The 22,890-nt window shown below is 43.0% G+C and overlaps 2 protein-coding genes across 2 annotated transcripts; both read left to right on the top strand.

Annotated features, from left to right (window-relative positions):
* Positions 1 to 6,075, top strand: LOC139781258 (alpha-tocopherol transfer protein). The gene is made up of 4 exons (XM_071720099.1): positions 1 to 1,725; positions 2,216 to 2,310; positions 4,932 to 5,246; positions 5,402 to 6,075. The coding sequence occupies exons 1-4, from the start codon at positions 1,389 to 1,391 to the stop codon at positions 5,747 to 5,749; spliced, it is 1,095 nt and encodes a 364-aa protein (XP_071576200.1). The 5' UTR covers positions 1 to 1,388; the 3' UTR covers positions 5,750 to 6,075.
* Positions 6,076 to 7,869: 1,794 nt separating this feature from the next.
* On the top strand, positions 7,870 to 22,816 carry Ac3 (adenylate cyclase 3). Its single transcript, XM_071720119.1, has 9 exons — positions 7,870 to 9,250; positions 12,734 to 13,113; positions 13,950 to 14,234; positions 14,523 to 14,818; positions 15,367 to 15,695; positions 15,989 to 16,324; positions 17,776 to 18,081; positions 18,191 to 18,532; positions 18,992 to 22,816. The coding sequence occupies exons 1-9, from the start codon at positions 8,678 to 8,680 to the stop codon at positions 19,172 to 19,174; spliced, it is 3,030 nt and encodes a 1,009-aa protein (XP_071576220.1). The 5' UTR covers positions 7,870 to 8,677; the 3' UTR covers positions 19,175 to 22,816.
* Positions 22,817 to 22,890: the final 74 nt, after the last annotated feature.

The following is a 22,890-nucleotide window of genomic DNA, read 5'->3' as shown; positions in this document are numbered from 1 at the left end:
GTAACATGTTAGCTTGTCTCTCAGACAGACAACAGATCAGACTGCTGCTTGCTCGTTGCGCAACGCGCGCGCTGGTTTTTGTTAACAAAAAAGAAAGAGGATATGTGAATCGCGCGTCGCTACGAGCGTAAACGACGGATATCCTAACTGCGCGCGCGAGGCGTTCTCTGCGGAATTAATAGAGATAGATTTTAATTACATGTGCGTTTCGCGCGCGCGATTCCGAGAAAATGACCAGGATTGAAACGACGACGGCGGGTAGACGTTGCTGCAAGAGTAGAATACCGCCAACCGGATATTGGCTTCGTAGAGGCTGAAGGAGGCGCGTAGTTGTGTCGCGCACACAACGACAACGGAACGCGCGTTCCGTTCGCGAAAACACACAGCTATATCGTGCTCGACGCGCGTATTACGACACAGGAAAGGGACAAGCCTTTATGATACACTCCGAAACGTTTACGAGTCCACGAGGCTTGCTTCAAAGTGGCACGCTGGCATTTCGTGCCAATTAATTCATATTGAAGAGTGATACAATGATTTAATGGAGAGCAACATTGGAGACGTTGAGAAACGCTTTATCGGCGATACAACAATTTATTGGCGTTACGATATATAAATCGTAATACGTTGACGATGAGATATTCTTTTAACACTGCGCAGTTTTCTTCTTTAATGCCTATCTGCGTCATCGGTTAATTCGATAATTTCCTATTATTCATGCAAAACGTATCACTTGATACAATGTAGGAAATGTTGGTGTAAAAAGAAGGCAATTATTTTTTTTATCACCGTGTCTGTTTAATCGGTATTGAGATCGGTAAATTGAGATGAATCAGGCCGTGTTCTGAACTTCGTCCGGTTGATGCGAACTAGACCTCGCCGATCCCGCTCCAAGTTTGAGAGACTCAAGGTTCGCGCTGCTGCTAACTGCGCGGCATTTAAATAATCTTTATTCAAGGGCGCGTCGCGCGGTCAATATTGGTCGCAGGAAAAAAAAGTTCAGTTTGAGTCAGCGTCAATAAGTCGGCAAGAGGCTCACGGGAGATCATTGTTTGCGTATGCACCGGTCGCTCGCAGGCAACACGCGCAACTGCACGTACGTGCACTCGTGTATGCGTCAATGTATGCACGTACGTTTATCTACTCGCGTGTATAGATGTTCGTGTGCAAGAATATCGGGTAGAAGGAGGTTATCTGGTAACGCCGGAGACAGGCGACCGGCCAATAGTTGTACGAGCGCGATCCACGACTGAATGACCGCGCGATTTCGCTTTTTCGCGCGCACGAGTGTCGATCGAGAGACACGTCGATTCCGGAGATTCCGTGAAATCTTCCCATTAAATGGTTAAATGAAATAGATCATCGATCTATCTGTGCTGTGTGCTATCATGCCGCAGGAGAGCGAGAAGATCAGCAACGGCGCCGGCGCCGGGTCGAGGATTCTAACGAAAGAACGCTACGGTCCTTCGATCGAAAGTGACGCGGAGGCACAGAGGACCCTCGCCAAGGAGAAGTCCGATGTCAAGAGGCAGGAGGATCTAGAGCTTCGCAAGGGTGCCGACGACATGCCGGAACTCAAGGATCAAAAATTGGAGGACGACGAGCAGATCACTCTGGATCTGTGCGAGCCGCCGCCGGAAGTCATGGAGTACGCCAGAAGGGAGTTAGGGGAGACCGACGAGGTCAAGTGTCAGACGCTGCAGGAATTCCGCGATATGATCTACGGTAATTCGAGTTGGAGTATTAGCCCCGAAACGAGTGAGCGTCAACGAGAAGAGGTGTCAATGTTATAAAATCGGCGGTGCAAATTGTCCTACCGAGAGAAAAGTACAATCGCAAAGTTTTAGATTTGATGGGCGCAACAATTGTTTCTTAGACAGCACCATGTCCAAAATATCGGAACATTAGACATTTTAAAGATGTCTTAAAGTTGTCTTTAAGACGTCCTATGTCCCAATTTTGGACATGCTGTCTGGGTTGTAACACATTGATGTTAGCAACGATGCTGATGTTTCTGTAAATGTACATATTTCTATTTCTGTTATAATTAATTGGGACATCAGATTTAAAGTAAATCTTTTGAGTTAGACAGATATATGCAAAAATGACAAAAATTTCGTAGAATTAACCGTAACGCTTCGCGATCAGGCAGAAATATTGTATTTATATTATTGTTTGGTGCAAACGAGTTTGTGATGTATGCGTTCTTTCGCAGAGAGAGGCGAGTGCATGCCGCACAGGATGGACGACGATTTTCTCATCAGATTTCTTCGCGCTAGGAACTTTAACATAAAGAGCGCACATAAGCTGGTGAGTTATAGATGTATAGGCATTGACAATGACATTTGCGATGAGGCGGATAGTTTAAATCGATGAAAAAGGCGTACGCCTTTATTATTAAACGTATATGCTCGCGTCGATGTGCTTTTTGTCACGTAAAGTAAACGATAAGAGTTTACTTACAGAGTTTATTTCGCGTACAGAAATAGAACGTCGACAAAAAAAGAAAAATAATGTAACTGCTTAAATTCTTTAATGCATTAAAATATTTTGCTCACTATACGTTACCGTTGGAAAATTTATGAAAGTAAACACTTATTGGCAATCGTAATTTTGCAATGTTTTATGAGTCAATGAAAAGTTATAATGATTGTGAGATAATCGATTAACCTACTTTTTCTGGAGTACTATACTATTTCTTAATAATTTTATTACGTGTTTATTTGATCTAATCATATAACATTATTCAGCTGCTTCCTGTCAAATACGAAAACAGTAAAGAAGGATCTTGAATTTAATACAGATTACTAAACCGGATTATGTATGGAATCTAAAACTAGTTGCGTAAAGCCTCTAAGAAATCAACTTTTATGTTTCATTGTTAGATACCGTTTTCAGTATCGTAAATATTCTTATTAAACAAATATTATATACGAGGCAATAAAAGTTTTGCGTCAAATCAATAGCATACCGTCTCTAAACGAATTAAATTACTGTTGTTAATCTTTGACATTTGTCGAATCGTTAAAATACTCGCAAACATCGATACGAGATAAGCATAACGCGCGTCTGAATAACTTCTCGGCATCAAGAAGCAACAATATAACTCTTTTTATAAATCTTTTTTAAAGAGCAAATTAATTTATGTAAAATACGCGCGTGTAAAATTTATTTAGAGAGAAAGTTGAACATTTTTTTAAAGTTTTGCACTTTACTCTGTTGTGCTCCTAAATTTTCCAACGATATATATATAAATAGTCCTCTCTACAGAATTAAAGAAATCGGATGAGAGATTTAATAATATGTACTAGGCTATCGTGCCCGGTAGTGGATTTTTCCGTAATTATGAAATTAGACTTAGAAATTTATAACGTTAGATTTTATAATAAACCTCGCTTGCTTTGTAATTAAGTATACATATCTAATTTACACATTTAGGAGGATAAATTTAACAAGTTAAATGTTAAATATGTTACGTAGATAAGTGATACTTATTTTTCTTTTCGAATATAATGAAAGACTCCTGTACGCACAATCCTGCATAATTAGTAATTTTTTCCTCGTTTAGAGAATTGCGTCATTTATGATCATTAGCGGAATTACATATTCAGAAAAATAAGAAAGTGTATTATACCCAGTAGTTATGTCCAATGTAAGTCAATCAAACTAATATAATTGCAGCGACAATTTGAATCTATATATATTTGTTTTTTTTTCGTTTCTAATCTTATCGCGAACAAGTAGACATAAATCGATTTAATCGCGGTATACATTTATGTCTTTTTCTCTTTCTTATATTTTTCTCTTTCCTATATTTTTATTATCTTTCATTAACTTATATTATCTTGGATTATTCTGTGTGTAATTCAATCCAAAATTGCTTTCGCAAAGTCGCGAATTCTTTTTCGAATGTGATTAGATAAAACAATGATTGCAGAGATTATTGATGTGTATCAATATTTTTGTTTACAATATAAAAACGTCATTTTCAATTATTTTGGATGCTATTGGTTACGAAATTTTAAGAAATGTCGAAATAATATTTATGAACCATTGTGCAATTAATAGTGAAAATACATCGATGAATAAAGCGCGAACATGGAGTGAACCTTCTAGTTGCACAATTATGTCAAGGTGAACTGATCTACCTTTCAAGATCTGAAATACGCGGCGCGCTGGTATTCCACGAAAATTAGAATTAGTAAAAGCATGTCGAAAGGATCTAGCCTTTTAACCGAACACTTATTAAGCTGCTTTCAGTAATTGCGACCGTGGTATAATTGCGACATTTTAATGAAAAAGTGGAACAAAAATTGGTATGGATTTAAAATAATTTCTCCGTCCAGAACCAGAGCTTTAAGGCGACACTATCGTTAATTTTCCGATCTCCATATGCATAAGGAAACAAACGGGCTATTCATAAATGTAATTGCCGGAGAATAGCCGATGAATAATTGATTAACGATATAATTCATGCCTGTGTAACGATCAAGAATTCATAATGATATTTATCTTGAACCGCGATAATGAACGACATGGAATGTTTATCCAACGTACACGTTTGCGATTTTATAATGCAAATTTGCGAATAACGAAATACAGTTAAGAAACCTCGAAAAACACGAATAATTGGGTTGCGTGCTATTGAAAAGCGTATTACTCGAGACTTAGGATTCATACAATTTTAGAGATCACCCGCGATTGAAAACCGTACAATTCAAGACTCCAGATCCGTATAAAAGTGGGTATTTGAATCCGAGGAATTATCTACGAAAAAAAACTTTTGAAAAGTAAGATGTCACAATTTTTTTTACCGTGCTATTCGCGACTCCATGCAATTCAAATACCGTATTATTCGAGGGGTCACCCTGTATTCCCGCACGAACGACAGAGCGCGCGAGGTCGATTTCTCTCAAGAAATTTTTCGATAGATAGTGAATTACTACAACTTCAAAGAGGAACACCCGGAGATCCATCAGATGATGAGCTCGACCGAGATGAGGTATATAGGTGACGACGACGTGATCACGGTGCCGCCGTATAGAACCCAGTGCGGCAGACGCGTAATGATCTACCGTTTTGGCAATTGGGATCCGCGCAAATATTCCACCGAGGAGCTCTTCAAAGCCACGGTCGGGATCCTCGAGCTCGGCATCCTCGAACCCAGGGCGCAAATTATGGGCGGCATCGCCATTTTCGATTTGAAGGACATCTCCATGACACACGCGTGGTCCGTGACGCCTCAGGTATATCGTTATCCATTTTCTTTCTCCTTTTCTTGTTGCACGTGCGGGATCTTTACATTATTCCCATCAGGTTTGCGATAAATGTATTAATATGAAATTAAAAGGCGGAAAAAGAGTGCTAATATAATCACGCGTGTCGGCGATCCATGTTCCAGGTGGCAACTATGATGCTGTCTGTGATGGTGACCGCGTTTCCCATCAGGATACACGCGCTACACATCCTCCATCAGTCGTGGGTCTTCGACGCGATCTTCGCGGTCTTCAAACCGCTGCTCGACGCCAACATGCGAAACAAGCTGTTCTTCCACGGTAGCAACTACGAGAGTCTACACAAGCACATATTGCCCGAGTACCTGCCGAAGGTGTACGGGGGCACGAGGAACGAGCTGCCCTATTACAAGTGGATCGCGGCCATAATCAAAGATCAGAAGGTCGTCGAGGAGATGAATAAAATGGGATATTTCGTCACGGACGATATTCGCGACTCCTTCATTCAAAAGTAAAATCGATCGAGTCCTGGGGAGAGAACGGGGGGGCTTCAGGGAAACTTTAAAATATGCATGATATTCTTTTGTATACATGATATTACTTAGCAATTAGTTCGCACGCTCTTATTATTAGTATCGCCATTTAGTCTCTTATTACCGTATCTTTTTGACTTTCCGATTAAGATATACACAAGACGTCTTGAATGCGTTTTGCGTAGATTATTTTAGATAAGAATCTTAAACGCTTTATGTTATTTATATATCCAAGATATATCGTACTTGTGATTGTGTATTCAAGGTTGGTAGCTAAGGCCTTAAATAAAAGTTTTACCACGATCAAATGGACCTGGAGTAATCACCTGTATCAAGCTACACGCTTATCCGCCACTCCGATATCTCGCGTACGCGATACGTTGCAATTGCAGTTATCATGCCTCACCGCTGCCTAACGGCGTAATGCCCGCGATAAGAATCGCGGGTTGTGTTTCTCCGCACGCTTCCACCTGATGAACCTAATGCTATTTTGGCCCTTCGCCGAGTCACTCCCATCTACTCGTAAGTTGATTTCCTTTTCCCGCGATTTATCAACGGCCCCGCCGTTGATCGAAGCGATGTTATTGGGAAACGATCCATCCTACATTGTGACTTTTGATCCACGATACGTCGCGATGCAGGTTCCATCAGTTAATTGAGACTCGGACGCGCGTCGGATTTCTTCCTTCCGTGTAGCGAGATCGCCGACGAGTGTGAGGAGAATCCACGAACCGTGACTCGAGAGTCAATTGGATTATTGGCATTTTCAGTAGAAACAGACAAAGGTGATTTCTGTGGCGGATTTCTGTGATCCGAGGAAATAAGGATAGCGCGCAATCCGCTCCGGATGGTAAGCGAGTAAAAGGACGATAACCGCGGAAAAGCAAAAAAAGAGAGTCGCGTTAACTTATTCAGCTGGTAATTCGGATTCAGAGCGAATCGTTGAACGTATCGATAAGAGTTAATCGAATGGCGCTCTTGAAATAATTATTTATTTAGCTGTGCTCGCTTGACCTCAAAAACAGATAACCAAGTTGCAATAATATCCGCGGTTGGAGATCGTAAACCGATGAAGGTATAAATTGATAAGAGAATCTTTCGCGACTGGTCGGCGAAATATTCTCGGAATATAACTTCACGTATTACCGTACGCAAAGTTATAAAACTTCCTTAACATAATAAAAAGGAAGGCAGTAACTGGAAGCAAAACAAGATATTCTGCAATTACTGTGAAAAACCGGAATGTAATTAAATTAATGAAAACTAGATTTCGTCGTAGAGTAACGGTTAATAAACAGCTCATCCTGATCTAATTGATACTTTTAAATATTTGTAGCAGGCACATATCAGTGATCAAAATTTAATAGCACACGTTTAAAGCAAAGTACAAGTAATTTTTGAAATTGTAAACGCTTTATTAAAAAAATAAAAGACAATAAATATCTATGATTTAGAAACTAGCTATTTCTTCCATTAATTAAAATGATTTAAATGACTTCGTTTCTAATTCAACTTTCTTTTTTTGCTCGAAAAAAGTACATTTGACTTTTGATACATTTTGCGTAGTTAAAATCAGCTGGGAAATGTTTCTAATTATCATTTTTATTTATTTTGGTATTATTTTATTCTTCTTTTATTAACAAATAAAAAATAAATATATAAAAATATATTTTCAACACCCTTTAATTGCTTGTAATTTGGCCGTTTTTAAATTATTTAGCTGTCTTCTTTTATTATTATTTTTTTAATACAAAATTTTTGTTCGCCGTAATTTCAATCATTCACGATTTAATCATAAAAAATTTCTGGACTAAAAAGAGAGAAGCGATATAGAGTATAGAGCTTATAGTGCCTAAGGGATTCACGCGAGCCAATTGTGCTCGCCTGTCCTAAAATAAGAACTCGGCCACTCCGGGATGAACTCGAGATAGAACCAGGAAGATGAGGCCGCGCGCCGTGCGGGGGGGGGGGTGCAGTTAGGTCGGCGGATACATAGGTAGGACCGTAAAGGAGGCGCAGGTAGGGCCTGGCGTCAACTGCTGGGGTTTGTGGTGGTTGATATCGACCCGGGTCGGAGGGTCGTGTAGCAGTCAGGATCGCAAGGCGCACGCCTGGACGTGGACGGGAGCGGTGGCGCGAGAAGGAAAGCGGCGCAGGGTGGCGAAATAGACGAAGATAAATGGACAAAGAGACGCGCGGAGGGTGCTGAGGAGGGTGGAGAAGTATATCAACGTATATACGTACACACGATCGTGGAGGCAGGTCGTGCAGAAGAGGTAGTAGGAACCCGCCGGTAGTAGCAACCCGGCTGGCTAGCGCACCCCACACGCGGGTGCCAGGCGCGCCGTATCCCCGAGAAAGAGAGGCTTACACAGTCCGGCTCGTCTTGGCGCGCATGTGTGCGTGTACGTGTGTGCGTGAGTGGTGCGAGAGTGGTTGCTCGGTCCGAGTGTATATCTGTATCGCGTTATCCTCCGGGTAACAGCTGCGTTAACGGGGCTCGGGGGAATCCTGGCCGCTGAATCGCGTTTCGTCTGGTCGTGTTCCGGTGCGCTCAGCCATCCAGACTGAGTCACGAGCGAGACTACGCTCACCCCGTTCGCCCTCGTCTCTCGGCGAGGTGGTGGAACGCGCGGCGCGAGAGGGATATCGCTCAGGATTTAGGGTGTAAGTGTTGACGGGGTGCGTTATCCCGGAAACCACGGGGGCTCCATGTGCATCCACGAGGAGGAGGAGGAGAAGGTAGCCGTGATCGGTCGATCGTCTCCATAGAGAAGGACGCGGCCGGACGCGATGATGCGGTAGAGTGTGGACGAGAGGAGTAATGTGACGGTGCGTGGCGCGCACTCAGCGGAAGAGGACGAGGACGACGAGGACGAGGACGACGACGACGACCGTTAAACCGGCGCCATGTCGCAACGACAGCAGACCCCGACGAACGAGGATTCCTACCTAAGCTGTGGCAGGCCGTCGAACCTGCTGAAGACGAGCTTCAGCAGCGCCCGCCTCGAGAAGCTCTATCGCGCCTCGTCGCTGCAACAGCGTCGCGGCGGCCTCACGTGCTTCCTGATGTCGGCGATCCTGTACGGCCTCTACACGTTGTCGACGCCGGGAATGGAGCTGCCGGCACGTTGCGTCAGCGCCGTATTTGTCGGCCTGAACTCCGCCTTGTTAATCCAGACCGGCTGCATCAAGCTGAGCACGGCGCGGAACTCGGTCTGGTCGGTGGTGCCGTGCATAGTCGGACAGCTGTGGATCGTGCACCTGCCCGCTCAGCTGTTCCTCAAGTCCACCAAGGTCACGCCGGGGGACAGCCTAGCTTGGATGCTGCTGCTGCTCTACCTCCTGTTCGCCACCCTACCGCTCAAGCTGTGCCGCTGCACGTTCCTCGCCCTCGGCAGCGTGCTCGTGTACTTCATCGCCGTCATCGGTCTCTCCAGCCCGACGTTGGAGGAGCTTAAAACACAGCCTGTCGATATTCTGGTAGGTAACAGCGTTGTCTCTCGTGTGTCTCGTCGCGGATCAGTCAGATCCACGGATCCTCGAAAGAGAGAGTTGGAATTTGAGGACCGCAGAGAGACAGAATTGGCCGACGAGAGGCGACGGAACTCAAGCACCGTTGAGAGGATTTCTTTAACTCGCGGACGCGTGAAAACACTTGTCGTTTAATCCACGTTAGCTAGCCGAAGCTAGCGTAATCCATCACGTGACCTCTTTCCATTTATAGCGCCCCTCTATAAAGTTATTAAAAATAACTCGAATACTCATATACACTGCATTCTATATTTAATAAGTTAGTCCCTTCGATCGTGCCTAAAAACGGCAATAACGAGCTTAGAACGCGAATGCCGCGGTGTCTAGATTGTCGTCAGAAGGGAGACCGGACAGACAAAAAGAGAGAAAAAAATCCCCAAGTTGGAATAAAACGTGCCTGTCTCGTTGAAATCGTTTCGAAAGTGACGCGAGCACAATTGCGCGCGAGTTAAAAGAAAAATGAATAAATAGACGGACAAAAATTCCGCGCGCGTGTTAATTGCGAGCAAGGGGATGCTTTTCGCGCTTTCCGATACGCGCGATGGACAGAAACAACGGTGTTGTCGGCGCGCCGCGACTTCGACAAACTAATTCACTGTCAACCGTAGACCGGCGGCGCGTGCACCAACAATCGATCCAAGTTCAACGAGGCGTATCTCCGCCGCTTTTATGAATACGCGACACACACGGTTGCGAAGAAAAAAAATAATAAATTAGAAATTTCACGTTGTAACTCGCGAGGATTGTTTCTCTCGTGAAGAATCGAAAATCGGGTAAAAAGTCAACGTTGAATAGTTCACTCGTAATGATTTTATCTCGTTCAGAATTGTGCTGTTAAATGAGTCGAACACGTACCGTGATAAAATGTCGTTCTGTTAAAACATACGGAGATATCTGTGAAACGTGTGGGCTAGACTGACGACGTATTTAGCAGCACTATTAATTGCAAATCATACTATTTTTGGTCGTAACTCTTGACCTTAGATATGCACTGTTAACGTTCACCGCGACCGACACGAGTTACGCTACGTTTATCGCACATCGATACGTCGCGCGTCGCGCCGAAGATCAAGGATACTACAACTGACTTCTTCTCCATCGCGGTTTTTGTAGGTGTCCGATAATTAGCGATAATTTAACTCATTTGTTTGGAATAGCTTTTTGTAATAATTATTATACATATAATAAGCATTGTAATAATTATAATATTTATATATAATTATATTAAAATAATAATCGGAATTTGTACATAATTATATAAAATAATTATATCGGTGATTATATTCTAATAATTATTACAATAACGATAATTTCAAACGAATAAGTTAAATCATTGCGAATTATCGGGCACTTACAAATACGATGATTAATCGAGAAGAGGTCAATTATTGAATTAAAACTGGTTGTATTTGCACATCGGGAATACCTATTGAAACTCTCTATGCCATTGTTAAAGAATTTCCCAACAATTATCGCTATTAACTTACTAGATTCGTTAATCCAACAGGTAATACGCATTTTAACGCATTGCATTGCACATTTGATTATTATCCATCTCCGTGAAAATTGATACATACGCGCGATACGACTCGCTGCGCTTATTACGTGGGCTTGTCTTATCGATCCCGGTACACGATGTAATACCATTGTTAAAGTGATAATAAGCACTCGCGCCGCTATATATCGCCAGGAAAGTTGGACTCGTATATATGAATCCATATATACACCTTTGTTGCGAAGCGTGGCATTGAACGCATCGCGCGATAATCGAGCCGTAGTTTGTCGCTCCCGTGTGTTGCGTATCTCGCGGTTTCGCAAGTGCACGTGATGCGTCCAGTGAAAAAGATATCTCAGGAAGCCGGGAAACTCGCGAAGCGATTGCTTCATCACACTTTCTCTCTCTATCTCCCTTTCTCTCTTTTTCACACTATCTGCAATATTTGCTTTGCAATATTTTCTCTGAAATCCATTTCATCGCAAAAAATAATGCAATTATTGCATTGAATGAAGCGACCGCGCTGGAGAGTGTTTCAAACTCGAGAAAACCTTTTATTAAGCCGTGATCAGACTACGGATTGGGATTGAGATTGGATTAAAATTTGACCAATTAGAGCAAAGTTCACTAAACTTGAAGTTAGTTTTCTTTATTCTGATTGATTAAATTTCAATCCAATCTCAATCCCAGTCCGTAGTCTGATCACGGCTTTATTCCGCTGAAATTGTCGTGTGACACAAGATATCCTATTTGTTTCACTTTTTATTCAGCTGTGATAATCAACTTTTGTTGAAAAAAAAAAGAGAACTTCTAATATTCAGGGCATGTAAGAGAATACTGAACTGATTACGCGCGTCTGTCGATTGCGTTATGGCAGAGCGTTTCAACAGACAATTGGCTTCATCGATCAGTAAGTAATAGCGTAGAACGGCTGATGTGGTAAACAGTACAGGTGCATCGGCCGAGGCGTGCAAAACTTTTGGCAGCAAATATCGTGTGAAAGCGAAAGCTGGAAGTAGACGCGCGCGGCACGTGGCTCCCGTCGTTAGTAACACTCGAGTAGAGTTTGGTCAATGGTAGTTTAAAATAGAGAGCGACGAAGATAGAGGCACGTAATGAGAGCGAAATACAGAGTGAAAGAGAGCGAGAGAGAAAGAGAGAGAGAGGACAAAGAGAGCGAGAGAACGGCGCTGCGCAACGATGCGAGAGGTTGCCTTTCGATATGCGATGCGCTCGATGCTTTTTCACATGGGATTGGAACTGACTACCGTTCACCAACATGGTGGAATACCATCCGGAAAAGTGACCTCACGATCGAGATATCGACTGGCGTTTGTCGCAGGAAAATACCGCAAAAAATGCAAATATGTTAGCCGTTGCGAGACTTTTCTGTTCCATTCTGAAGATAAATGTAGTTGCCTATTTTGTTTAATTTTTTACATTAAATATTGTATTAAAACAATACAGTTAAATTTGTAGTGTCAAATTATACTCAATTTGAGTCAATTTGAGTTTTAACTATTCCTGTCGCTACTGCTCCTACTCAATATGTCGTTAATTTAACTAAAATGTTAATTTAACTAAACCAATGGAGCTAAAATAATACTATTTTGTGTTAAAATAATAAATTTTGACACACATGGTTAAAAATAACAAAATGTTATTTAACTTTAGATTTAAATTTTATCCTTTAATATTTAACAGTAAATACTAACATTTCGAAAATATTGCATGCCAAATTACAACTCCTTATAATTCCACTGCCAATTATTGTTTCGCAATTTGTCGTTTAGACGCGACGTAAGTAGCCGACGCGCAATTTGTAATCAAGTCTTAACGAAGGGTCCGTAATAAATTCTCACCAAGTGGCGCGACTAGATTGCTCCCGCGGTGCTATAGACGCTCGTAAAATCAGCTTCGTAAAAAATGTCCTGCAGATCCTGACGCTGACGCTCTTCGCCGGCGCCTCTATTTTGGGCGCTTGCGGCTATTGCCTGGCGGAGTTTCAGCAGCGCCGCGCCTTCCTGGAGACCAGGCAGAGCTTGGAGGTCCAGCTGATGATCGAGGAGCAGAGCGCGGAGCAGGAGCGGCTGCTGCTCAGCGTCCTGCCGGAGCACGTCGCGGTCAAGATGCGGCAGGACCTCGGCGCGTCTCTCGACACGCAGTTCAAGAAGATCTACATGTCCAGGCACGAGAACGTGTCGATACTTTACGCCGACATAGTCGGCTTCACCGCGATCTCGTCTACCTACAGCGCCGGCGAGCTGGTCAAGATACTCAACGAGCTCTTCGCGCGATTCGATCAGCTCAGCGAACGGTACATATTTTCACAGTTCTCACTTTAATGGATGATGCATTGGCATTGCTATTAATGAGTCTATTATGTTAATGCAGAAAAGAATATTTAATACCAGTTTTAAGAGCTACATTTTTCTCATTGTATTTGCGCGTTTTTACTTTCGCTCTATCGATCTTGCGAGTAAAGTACAGCACGCACAAGGTGAAAAACGCTGCTGTTCAAGCAGATCGATATTGTAAATATCCTAAATGTCTCGATTCGGCTGATAATTAATATCTTAATCATTTGGAGAATTAAGTCATTTAATTAAAGTCGCCAGTGAGTTTGGGATATAGTGGAATGTTGGGGAAAGAAATTAAATATTTGTCATCCGCGTAGCAGAGTTATTTTTGTCTTCGCCCGATATAATGCATGTTAAGTGCGAGTTCGCGTGCTATCGAATGCTAATCGTAAAACGGCACGGCAAAGTGGTGGAATTCCGTAGCTCGCGCGTTCCATTTCCGCCGGGGATAATGAAAATTGTATGATCGGTTCGACGGCGAAATTGATTCCATCAGTGAGCTTCCCTGTCGATTTTGTCTTCGGCTATTCCGACTCCGTAAATCCTGCCGCAGGGGGAGGTCCTTCGAGGACACAACGGCAATCGATATCGCCGGGGACCAGGGTTTTCCATTGCCGCCAAATGCACTTTGCAGTTTATGTGATCATCATCCGTCGTCGCGTAATATTCTATTTATAGTCAGAATATCTTCTTCTTCTTCACCTACCCACACGCACACAGATGTCATTAAGGAACGTTCTTCAAACCGATCGAGCAGGCAAAGAGAGTTTGCGACATGGAATCTCATTTACAGATACGAGCAAATGCGCATCAAGATCTTAGGGGACTGTTATTACTGTATAAGTGGTGCACCCGTCGAAAGGCCAGACCACGCGGTCCTCAGCGTGCACATGGGACTGTCCATGGTGGAGGCGATTAAATACGTTCAACAAAAGACGAACAGCCCCGTCGACATGAGGGTGGGCATTCACACGGGTGCGGTACTCGCCGGGGTCCTCGGACAGAGGCAATGGCAGTACGACGTCTACAGCAAGGACGTCGAGCTGGCGAACAAGATGGAGAGCAGCGGAAGGGCGGGGTAAGAAATGCTCCTTACAAGACCGTTCAGTTTGAGAATGCGATTATAGAGATGCGTTTATTAACATTTGGGACTTTTTATCGCAACCGGATTAAAAAAAGATCTTATCCTTCGGTTAATGTCAAGCGTGCTCCGTTTTATCTTAACTTTTGAATTATTTATATATCGAGAAATATTTCTCGACCGGATGTTAACGTGATCGAGAGCGAAAGGACGATATGACATTCTATCCGTCGAGAAAGGGCCGCGCCTGCACGCTGTAGCGCATAAATAAATAAATGCTTTAAGGAGAGTACACATCTCGAATGCGACGCTGAGCTTCCTAAATGGGGAATTCGAGGTCGAGCCGGCGCACGGGGAGGATCGGGAAGAGGCACTCCAAAAAGCTGGCCTCGTCACTTACTTTATCGTGAGAGCCTTGAAGCCGTTTAAGCCAGCGGTAACGAAAAGCCTTGCGTCGCTGGCGGACGCGGAAAACACAACCGCGCAAAGAATAATAGACAACGTGCAAGACAAGATGGACAATATTCGAGAAGATTCCGAGGAATTTCAGCAACGTCTGAGAAAGAAGCTTGACAGCAGAGGTAAAAAGTGAAAAAAAGTCAGGCATTTTCAGTCGAAGTTGAGGGAACGTTAACATAAAACTCGGCGAAATTGAATTCGAGGGGATCGGGGGTGGGAAACGTTGTTTCATTTTAACTCGGTAAGCGACTTAAAAATCCGCGCATGCGTTCGCAAAGTGTTACTCTCATCGGGTGTTGCGAATTATCGACGCGGGCGCTGATTACAATCGACGCTCGAGCGAGCGTGTCGCTGTGTTGATTAACATTCAACTACGTGACACAAGCGTCGGCGAAATCGCGAAAATAATCTTTCCTTTAGGTATACGTTTAAAAATTTTTAGAAACATTCGAGGGAGGCCGACAATCGATTTTACGTTTGCAAAATAATCTTTCGTTTCTAAATTCGTTAAAATCAGATTTTTCGGACGTCTTTTCGCGAATGAAAGCGACATGTTAGCCTCAGCGGGGATCCGCCCGATAGATAATGATAAACTCGATGCCAATCGTCGGACATCCGGCTTATTAACGACTCAACCTTACGTGTGACGTCAGCCTATGAACACTCGTAGGTGGTGGTACCGACCTGAAAGGTCATGCCTCCTGGTTGACCCTACGGTTCAAGGATCCGAACGTGGAGACGGCGTTTCACAGCGTCGAAGAGGCCTTCTCGCCCCTGTCGCTCCTCGGCGGGCCCCTAGTCACCATGTGCGCGGCTCCAGTCTGGAGGCTGCAGCCCTGGGGACCGTTCACGTGGGGTGGCGCGGGAGTGGTCACTCTCTTCGGTATCGTGCTGGCTGGAGCTACCTGCTTGGGCAGCGCGGTCAGGGCGATGTGGTTCAGAAGCACCCTCGCACTCCTGATGACGTTCTCCCTCATAATCTTCCTGCTGTTAGACATGGTACGAATTCGGACAGCTACTGCTTTCAATCTATACTTGCTGCCGCAGCTCGACCGTTCGCACAATTGAATTTTCTCTCTCAATTTGTTATCTTAGAAATCTCAGATTTATTTTTCTACGGAAATTCAGAGTTATTTCAATAAAAATGTAATAAATGACACTCATTACAGAATCTTCAACGTTCATCATTGTTTATCTCTTTAGTATTTCAAAGCGTTTAAGTTTTTGATAAAAATGTTTCTCTAGCAGAGAGATATTAGCTGCACGTTATCCTTACTATCCGTTTCGTGTAGACTAACTGCGTGATCGTCGACGATATCGAGCCGCCGAAGAACGCTTCGCTAAATAACTGGACCTGGCGATGTCCGTACCCTTCTTATTATTCATACATCGGCGTCCTCGGCCTGGTCGCTATCTCGATGCCGACATACCTCTGTTACCTGACCAAGGCGTGCCTGATGTACTTCCTCGTCGTCGCGCAGTCCTGCATCAATGTCCTGTTCATCTCATCGAGCCTCGACAGGGAGGACGTGGCATCGAACCAAGGAGCCGTGCCCTTTCCGCTGAAATATTCGCTGGCGGCCACCTTGTTCACCGTCGCGACCGCACTAGTCATCGTAGCGAGATACGTAAGTGTAAAATGTTTCGCTTATTAGAAAGATTTTAGATCGCTACAAGCATCGTCGGCACTCATTCTATCTTATTAGCGACTCGTTAATGTAAAAGAAATTAATATCGAATATTTTAATAAGTAAAATCGACCGATAATCGAAAATATTAATATTGATTTATGCATGATATTGAATAAATAAATAATAATATTTTTAATTATCAGGATTTTAATAATTTATATAAATTTTATATATTTTGCCTGTATGCTTTTGAACCATTGATTACTATTCGATCTAAAAACGTAATTTCATTCAAAAGCTAAATATATATAATACATTGTTAAATTGATACTTAATTTAATATTACTGTGACGCTAATAAACATCTTATAAACCCAAAAAGAATTTATATCGAGAAATATCACCCCAGTCAAGGTTCGAATCTGGATTTCCCTACTATTCGGAGCATCTATACCAATAATAAATTGAATAAATAGCGAAGAAACTTGCGCATGCTGAAATATTTCGACATTAACGGCGGTCGATTGCTACAAGCTATAACGGAGACATACATCGGTCGAGGCTTTACGTGCCGATCGATCTACGGTGCGTTGCTGCAGCACGCGAGAATGGAACGACTCGCGAAAATGATGCCTTCCTTCAAGGTCGGCATGTCGATAAAAGAACAATCAATTCTCACGGGTCTATAAAACCGCGCCGACGATTGCCTCGACGATCCATTCCGTGTCGCGTTAAATCAGATATCAAGAGCGGTATTGCGAACGCTTTGAAAATGCAATCCACGTTATTCGTACAAATTGATCATGTCGATGCACGTTACGTTTTTAAAAATTATCTACTTTATTTTCAACATTCCAACATTAAATTATTTCTGTGTGTTAAATTATCACTGAAATTATATCCCACTTCGCGTATCGGAAAAGTATATGAAGCCATAATGCGGTGTTGTAGTTTTCCCGAAATAATCCGACAATTATTTGGGTATTTGGGCGCGAAATGGAAACATAATCCATTTGTGGACGGCGATGATGATGGCTTCAATCGAGAAATTGGACCTCGGGTAATTCGCGATTTTTGAGTGGGCTTTTCACGGCGCGTTGAATGACACTCTATCCGCCTAGCACGATCCTCTATTTGCTATCGAAAGCGTCGAGTGAGAGAAAGGCGAAAGCAATTTCACAGAATTTTCGTCCTAACGAGGCATTTCCCTTGACGGAAACATAATTTGCGTGCGAGTTCCATGGAACACGAGGGAATTCCGAGTAAAGGCGCTTTTAGTTTTGTTATAAGCTATAAGCTAATTAGCTATTTTGTAATATCGAATTAATGTAAAAATGTACAACAGAACAATCAGAGATTTAACTGCGATCAGAATTTCAATCTTTCCAGTCGTTTGATAGTTTAATTTAACGGCAATATTGTTAACGACCATACGAATATTGTTTGCAGGCCGAAAAGGCGCGAAGGATGCTGTACCTGCGAGGGAGAGAGGTGATCGCGCAGAGGGAACGGGCAGCGGATATGAAGCGACGAAACGGTGCTCTAATATACAACATCCTGCCGCCTCACGTGGCCGCTTATTTCCTGTCGCGCGCGAGGCACCACGACGATCTTTACAGTCAGAGCTACGCCGAGGTGGGCGTGCTGTTCGCCAGTATGCCGAACTTCGCGGACTTCTACAGCGAGGAGAGCATCAATAATCAAGGCCTTGAGTGCCTCAGGTTCCTGAACGAAGTCATCTCCGACTTCGACGCCGTAAGTTTCTCGCCCCGTTCATCTCAATACCGCAAAGTTTTCTCGTTACAGTGATTACAGCTTCCCTTTATACTCCCCTGACTTACAACTCACTTTATCCTGCCCTTAGATCCTCGATCAGAAGAAATTCAAGAGCATCATCAAGATCAAGACGATAGGATCGACCTATATGGCCGCTTCGGGAATATCCGAGGTGCAAACGGTGCAGTCGGAGGACGGTCCCCGGTGGGGCCATCTCGTCACTCTCGTGGAGTTCGCGCTGGAGCTTAAGAAAGCCCTGTCAAGCATCAACGAGCAAAGCTTTAATCACTTCGTTTTGAAAATGGGCATCAATCATGGACCGGTGACTGCCGGTGTCATCGGCGCGCGGAAGCCTCACTACGACATTTGGGGCAACACCGTCAACGTCGCGTCGAGGATGGAGAGCACGGGGAAAGTCGGCTGCATTCAGGTATCGATCAGAAAAGATGCATTAGCAGTCGCTTCTAAATTCTTTGCTTGATAAACACAATTTTTTAACTAAAGAGAGATTTTCACTAAAATTGAACTGTCAAATAATCTTTTAATCCTAGCTCGCCACACTCCGGTCCAGTGGATTGCTGAACATTTTTCGGTTTTTTTAGTTTTCACATAATAGCATATAATTTTCTAGTTTCCTTATAATAAGTTCTGTTTAATCATTTCATTCAAATCATTTTCTTGACCTGATCTTATCATAAACATCTTATTCAGAGTCTGTATTTCCAATTTCTACAGAGTACATTAATCCATAGCTTAAAAATATTAATTAGAATGAAAATAACAATGCGATAAAGTCGAGCGGTCTGACGGACCGGAGTGTGGCAAACTAAGGACTCGAAAATAAGTGTGGTTAGCTAGGATTAAATTTAACAAAATAAATAATTTTCAGGTCACGGACGAGACGCGGAAGATACTGGAGCCGTTCGGTTTCGGCTTCGAGCAACGAGGTCTCGTCTTCGTTAAGGGCAAGGGGCAGCTCTTAACGCACTATCTCGTCTCCAAGGACGGCGTCTTTCTCGATCTCGACAGCGATCTGCCCGTCGAACCTACCCACCCGATAATCTATCAGTAATGTACTCGAAGGCTCTAAACTCGAACGAGAAACAAAATCTTTCACCGGGGATATCAAGCCGGTTGTTCAGAAAGAACCCGTTACGATTTTCCTCGGCAGGTATCGGGCTGGATGTTCTCCAACGTCCGACCTGATAGTTTCCGGGAGCTGGTGAATCCACGAATCGTAAATTAGACGACGTCTCTCTGTTCACCGAACGAATTTCTCTTCAAGGACGTTCGACAAGCTAAATGTGTATTGTCGTAGAGAACTCTCTAAATGTTAGCATCCTCGTGTCCTCAAAAGGAGAAAATGGTACGCGGAAAGAAGGACGAGGAGGATCGGAAAAGGGCTCGAGATCGACGCCCGGAGATCGTTCGCGACTGTCCGCGAGTGTCATCGTACGTCGCCATATCATCATTCATCATCATTGATAAACGCGAAGGGAGAAAAGTTTGCACACAGCTGCCGTCGATTATTCATTGTCACACGTTCGCACGCGCACACGCACGCACGCACGCACGCACGCACGCATGCATGCACGCACGGGATCACGCGTGCGCGCGTGTCTTACGAACGGCGGGGGTGCGTTGAACTCGTACAGGGTAATATTCGAAACAAAACAAGTAATAGGTTTAGAAAAACGCAGCAGGCTTGAAAAGCGCGAATGAAACGATATTTTGATGTCGCCGTGTAAATAGCAATAGATCCGTAGGGGTGAACACAGATGTTATATCGTTAACAGAGATATGTAATATAGTAAGCAGATGGAACGCCGTCTCGAGGATCTGGATAACGTAGAGGTAATTTACTTCGTGTGTGGTAAATCTCATATTCTAGGGCTAAACTTCTTTCTCCAAGTCGCACTGATCGGACACGGTTGCTGACGCGGAAGCTGCACGAGAAACAATTCGCGAATCCTGTCGTTCTTCATAGGCCGGTATTCATAGTCAGATCTTATATTTAAGATCGTCTTAAGTCTGGTCAAAGGTAGTCTTAAGACTCCATCCAACCAATGAAATGGCCGTATTAGCATCTTAAGACATTACTTAAGACAATCTAGAAATAAGATCCGATTATGAATACCGGCCCCAGGCAGCACAATGTCCAAAATCGGGACATAAGACGTTTTACGTCCAGATTTTGGGACATTGTGTGCTGTCTGGGTAGAGTATCGGTATCCCATTAGTGTCGGATCCCTTCTCGATAATTGCAATAACCCAAAGAATTCTCATCTACAGCTCTTCGTCAGTTTCCGTGTCTGATCTACACACAATTCGAATTCGATCTGCGACATTTCGATCGCCGACATACGAGGAGATAAAGAGAATTCTTGAGAGAGGTGTTGGCAGAAAAGCGCGAAGTTGTCCGTTCTCACGTCACCACTTCCGGTTATCAATGACGTTTTTCGTACATGGCATAATTTTATTACCGTCTATTCGATTGCAAATCAACGATTTAGCGCGGGCGACGTCTTTTTAGGAGTCTTAGAGAACTGTATTCTCCCGGATACACGTCATCTGTGGAGAGCGCACACGAGATATACGTATATCGGAGACAGTATATATATATTATATATAACGGCGGTACTCGACAAAATGAAAATATAAGAACATTAGGGAACTATAAATGTGCGCAAATATAAAAAAAAAACGCAACAAGGAAAACGAACATCGCCGATTACGGTAGTAATTTATTTTTCTACAGTCGCCGAGAGTTTATCACAGACCAAGATGACTCGGATACGTGCGTAACGCACACGAGGAACCTTAAATGAAATTTTCTACTGACTCTTTCGTTACGTACGACGGCATAAATCTCAGCACAAAAAGAAAAGGAACGTCTCCCCTCGCACGTGTCCAAGAGTAACTTTGTACTCACTCGCTCTTGACGAGATTCACGTGACAATTCGAGTAAAAGTTGCAACGCAATTCGCGGCGGCGTTGAATGTAACGAGAGGGTTGCGGGAGAAAGAGCATCAAGAGAGAATGAGAGAGTGGATATGAGAGATTGAATGGGAGTGCAAAAAAAAAACAAGTAGGTATCGGCCTAAACGCGAGAAAAGCTAACAATAAGTAAAAAGGTCAAAAATGGACTCTCACTCGGAGAGAGAGAGAGAGAGAGAGAGAGAGAGAGAGAGAGAGAGAGAGAGAGAGAGAGAGAGAGAGAGAGAAAGAGAGAAAAAAAAGAGAAGCGATATATTTCCACGATCGTTCCACGAATCGCGTACTTCCATTTCCGGCCGACTTCTCGCCCGCACAATCATGCATGTGCGCAGTAAAATACGCGAAATTCGACGTGTACACGCGCAGACGCATCGATCGGCACGTTTAAATGTACACACGCGTACGTAGATCGGAGAGTTATCTTGTAAGATAGCAATAAATGGACTCTCTTTCGCGTACATATACGCTATATTTTCATGAGTCGATATAAAAAATGTGGATGGATTGACGTGTGACGTAAACTATCTATGAAAAGTTGATTAATTAAGAGAAATTAATAGAAACTCATTTTGTAAAATTTTGAATCCTTAATCCTCGAGATTGGGGGATTTTGTAAAAAAAATATATATATTTTACCCCCTTCCTTCGTTTTCTTCGTTAGAAGAGATATAAAGGGCTGTCGTTGCATGGAGAATAAAAAGTAATAGAAGAGTATCCAAAACATTTTTAAACTCCGACATCGAAGATCCTAGAAGAGATTCTACCTCGCAGATTGAATTTCTATTAATTCCTTTTGATCCATTAATTTTTTTTTCCGCGGCTGATGTAGGACGCGCAAAATGATCCGCGTGTAATCGTGTACTAGTCATGTAAGGAGAATATATCACTGTTGATATGTTAGCACTTTAAATGTGACGGAGCAAATTTGGAGCAAGCGAGAAAAAAACTTGTAAAACTTTCGACTTTCTAGCGCGGCAGGCGCAGCTGCACGCGAAAAATCCGAGGGTGACATGTATAAAAACTACGCGAGAAACCCCACTCCTGCGTCGGCGAGATAATAAATGGCGTCTTTGCCTACGAGAAAATATGGTATTATCTTTTTTTTTTTCCAAACGGATGCTTGTGATGCACTTTCGAGATTTATTCATCGCGAGAGATCCAAGAGATCATTATTGTTTATTTTTTTGAACTGTATTCGTCCGGGATCCTCTTGGTTGCTGGTGCTTAAGACAGGTTTCGAGATGCCTGGATATACAGTTTATCTTAGAGAAGATAAAACGACTAACAAAATCCTGTAATGAAATTCTATGAAGATAGCATAAAAATATAAGACGAGCTTTAAACATCCAAGGATTGGCCTAATAAGCGCCGGTTTCAAAAGTCGCAAGCAAATTTATCACGAATTCAAGAAATAAAGTAATAATCACGAATATTATTTCACGAATATTATATATATGTATGCATATGAATAAGTTTGAAAACTTCTATCGGCAAATTTGGAACAAAACTTTGTCTCATCCTCTTCAGTTTAATTTTCTCGCAGTTGGTTCGCAAAATCAAGTCTATCTCTTAAGTGTCTAGGATTACACCAATCAGAGACGACAGGAGTAGCAAATGTTAGTATTAAAAACGACGTTAAATATCTTTGTAAATAAATTTCGAACTAGAACTCTGTGAGTTTTGTGAAAGAGAAGTAAAATGAAGCTAATGAGAGAAAGAGCACGATTTGGTTGACTCCATGGTCCTGAAGCCTAAAACGAATCCCTTTAATTTCTATTTGTTCGTAATTAA

This window comes from Temnothorax nylanderi, unplaced genomic scaffold, assembly GCF_030848795.1.
Source record: "Temnothorax nylanderi isolate EJ_2023f unplaced genomic scaffold, tnyl_v1.0 TNYL_tig0325_pilon, whole genome shotgun sequence".
Lineage (NCBI taxonomy): Eukaryota > Metazoa > Arthropoda > Insecta > Hymenoptera > Formicidae > Temnothorax > Temnothorax nylanderi.
Note: the sequence above shows the minus strand (reverse complement) of the source record. Positions and strands in the feature narration are given on the sequence as shown.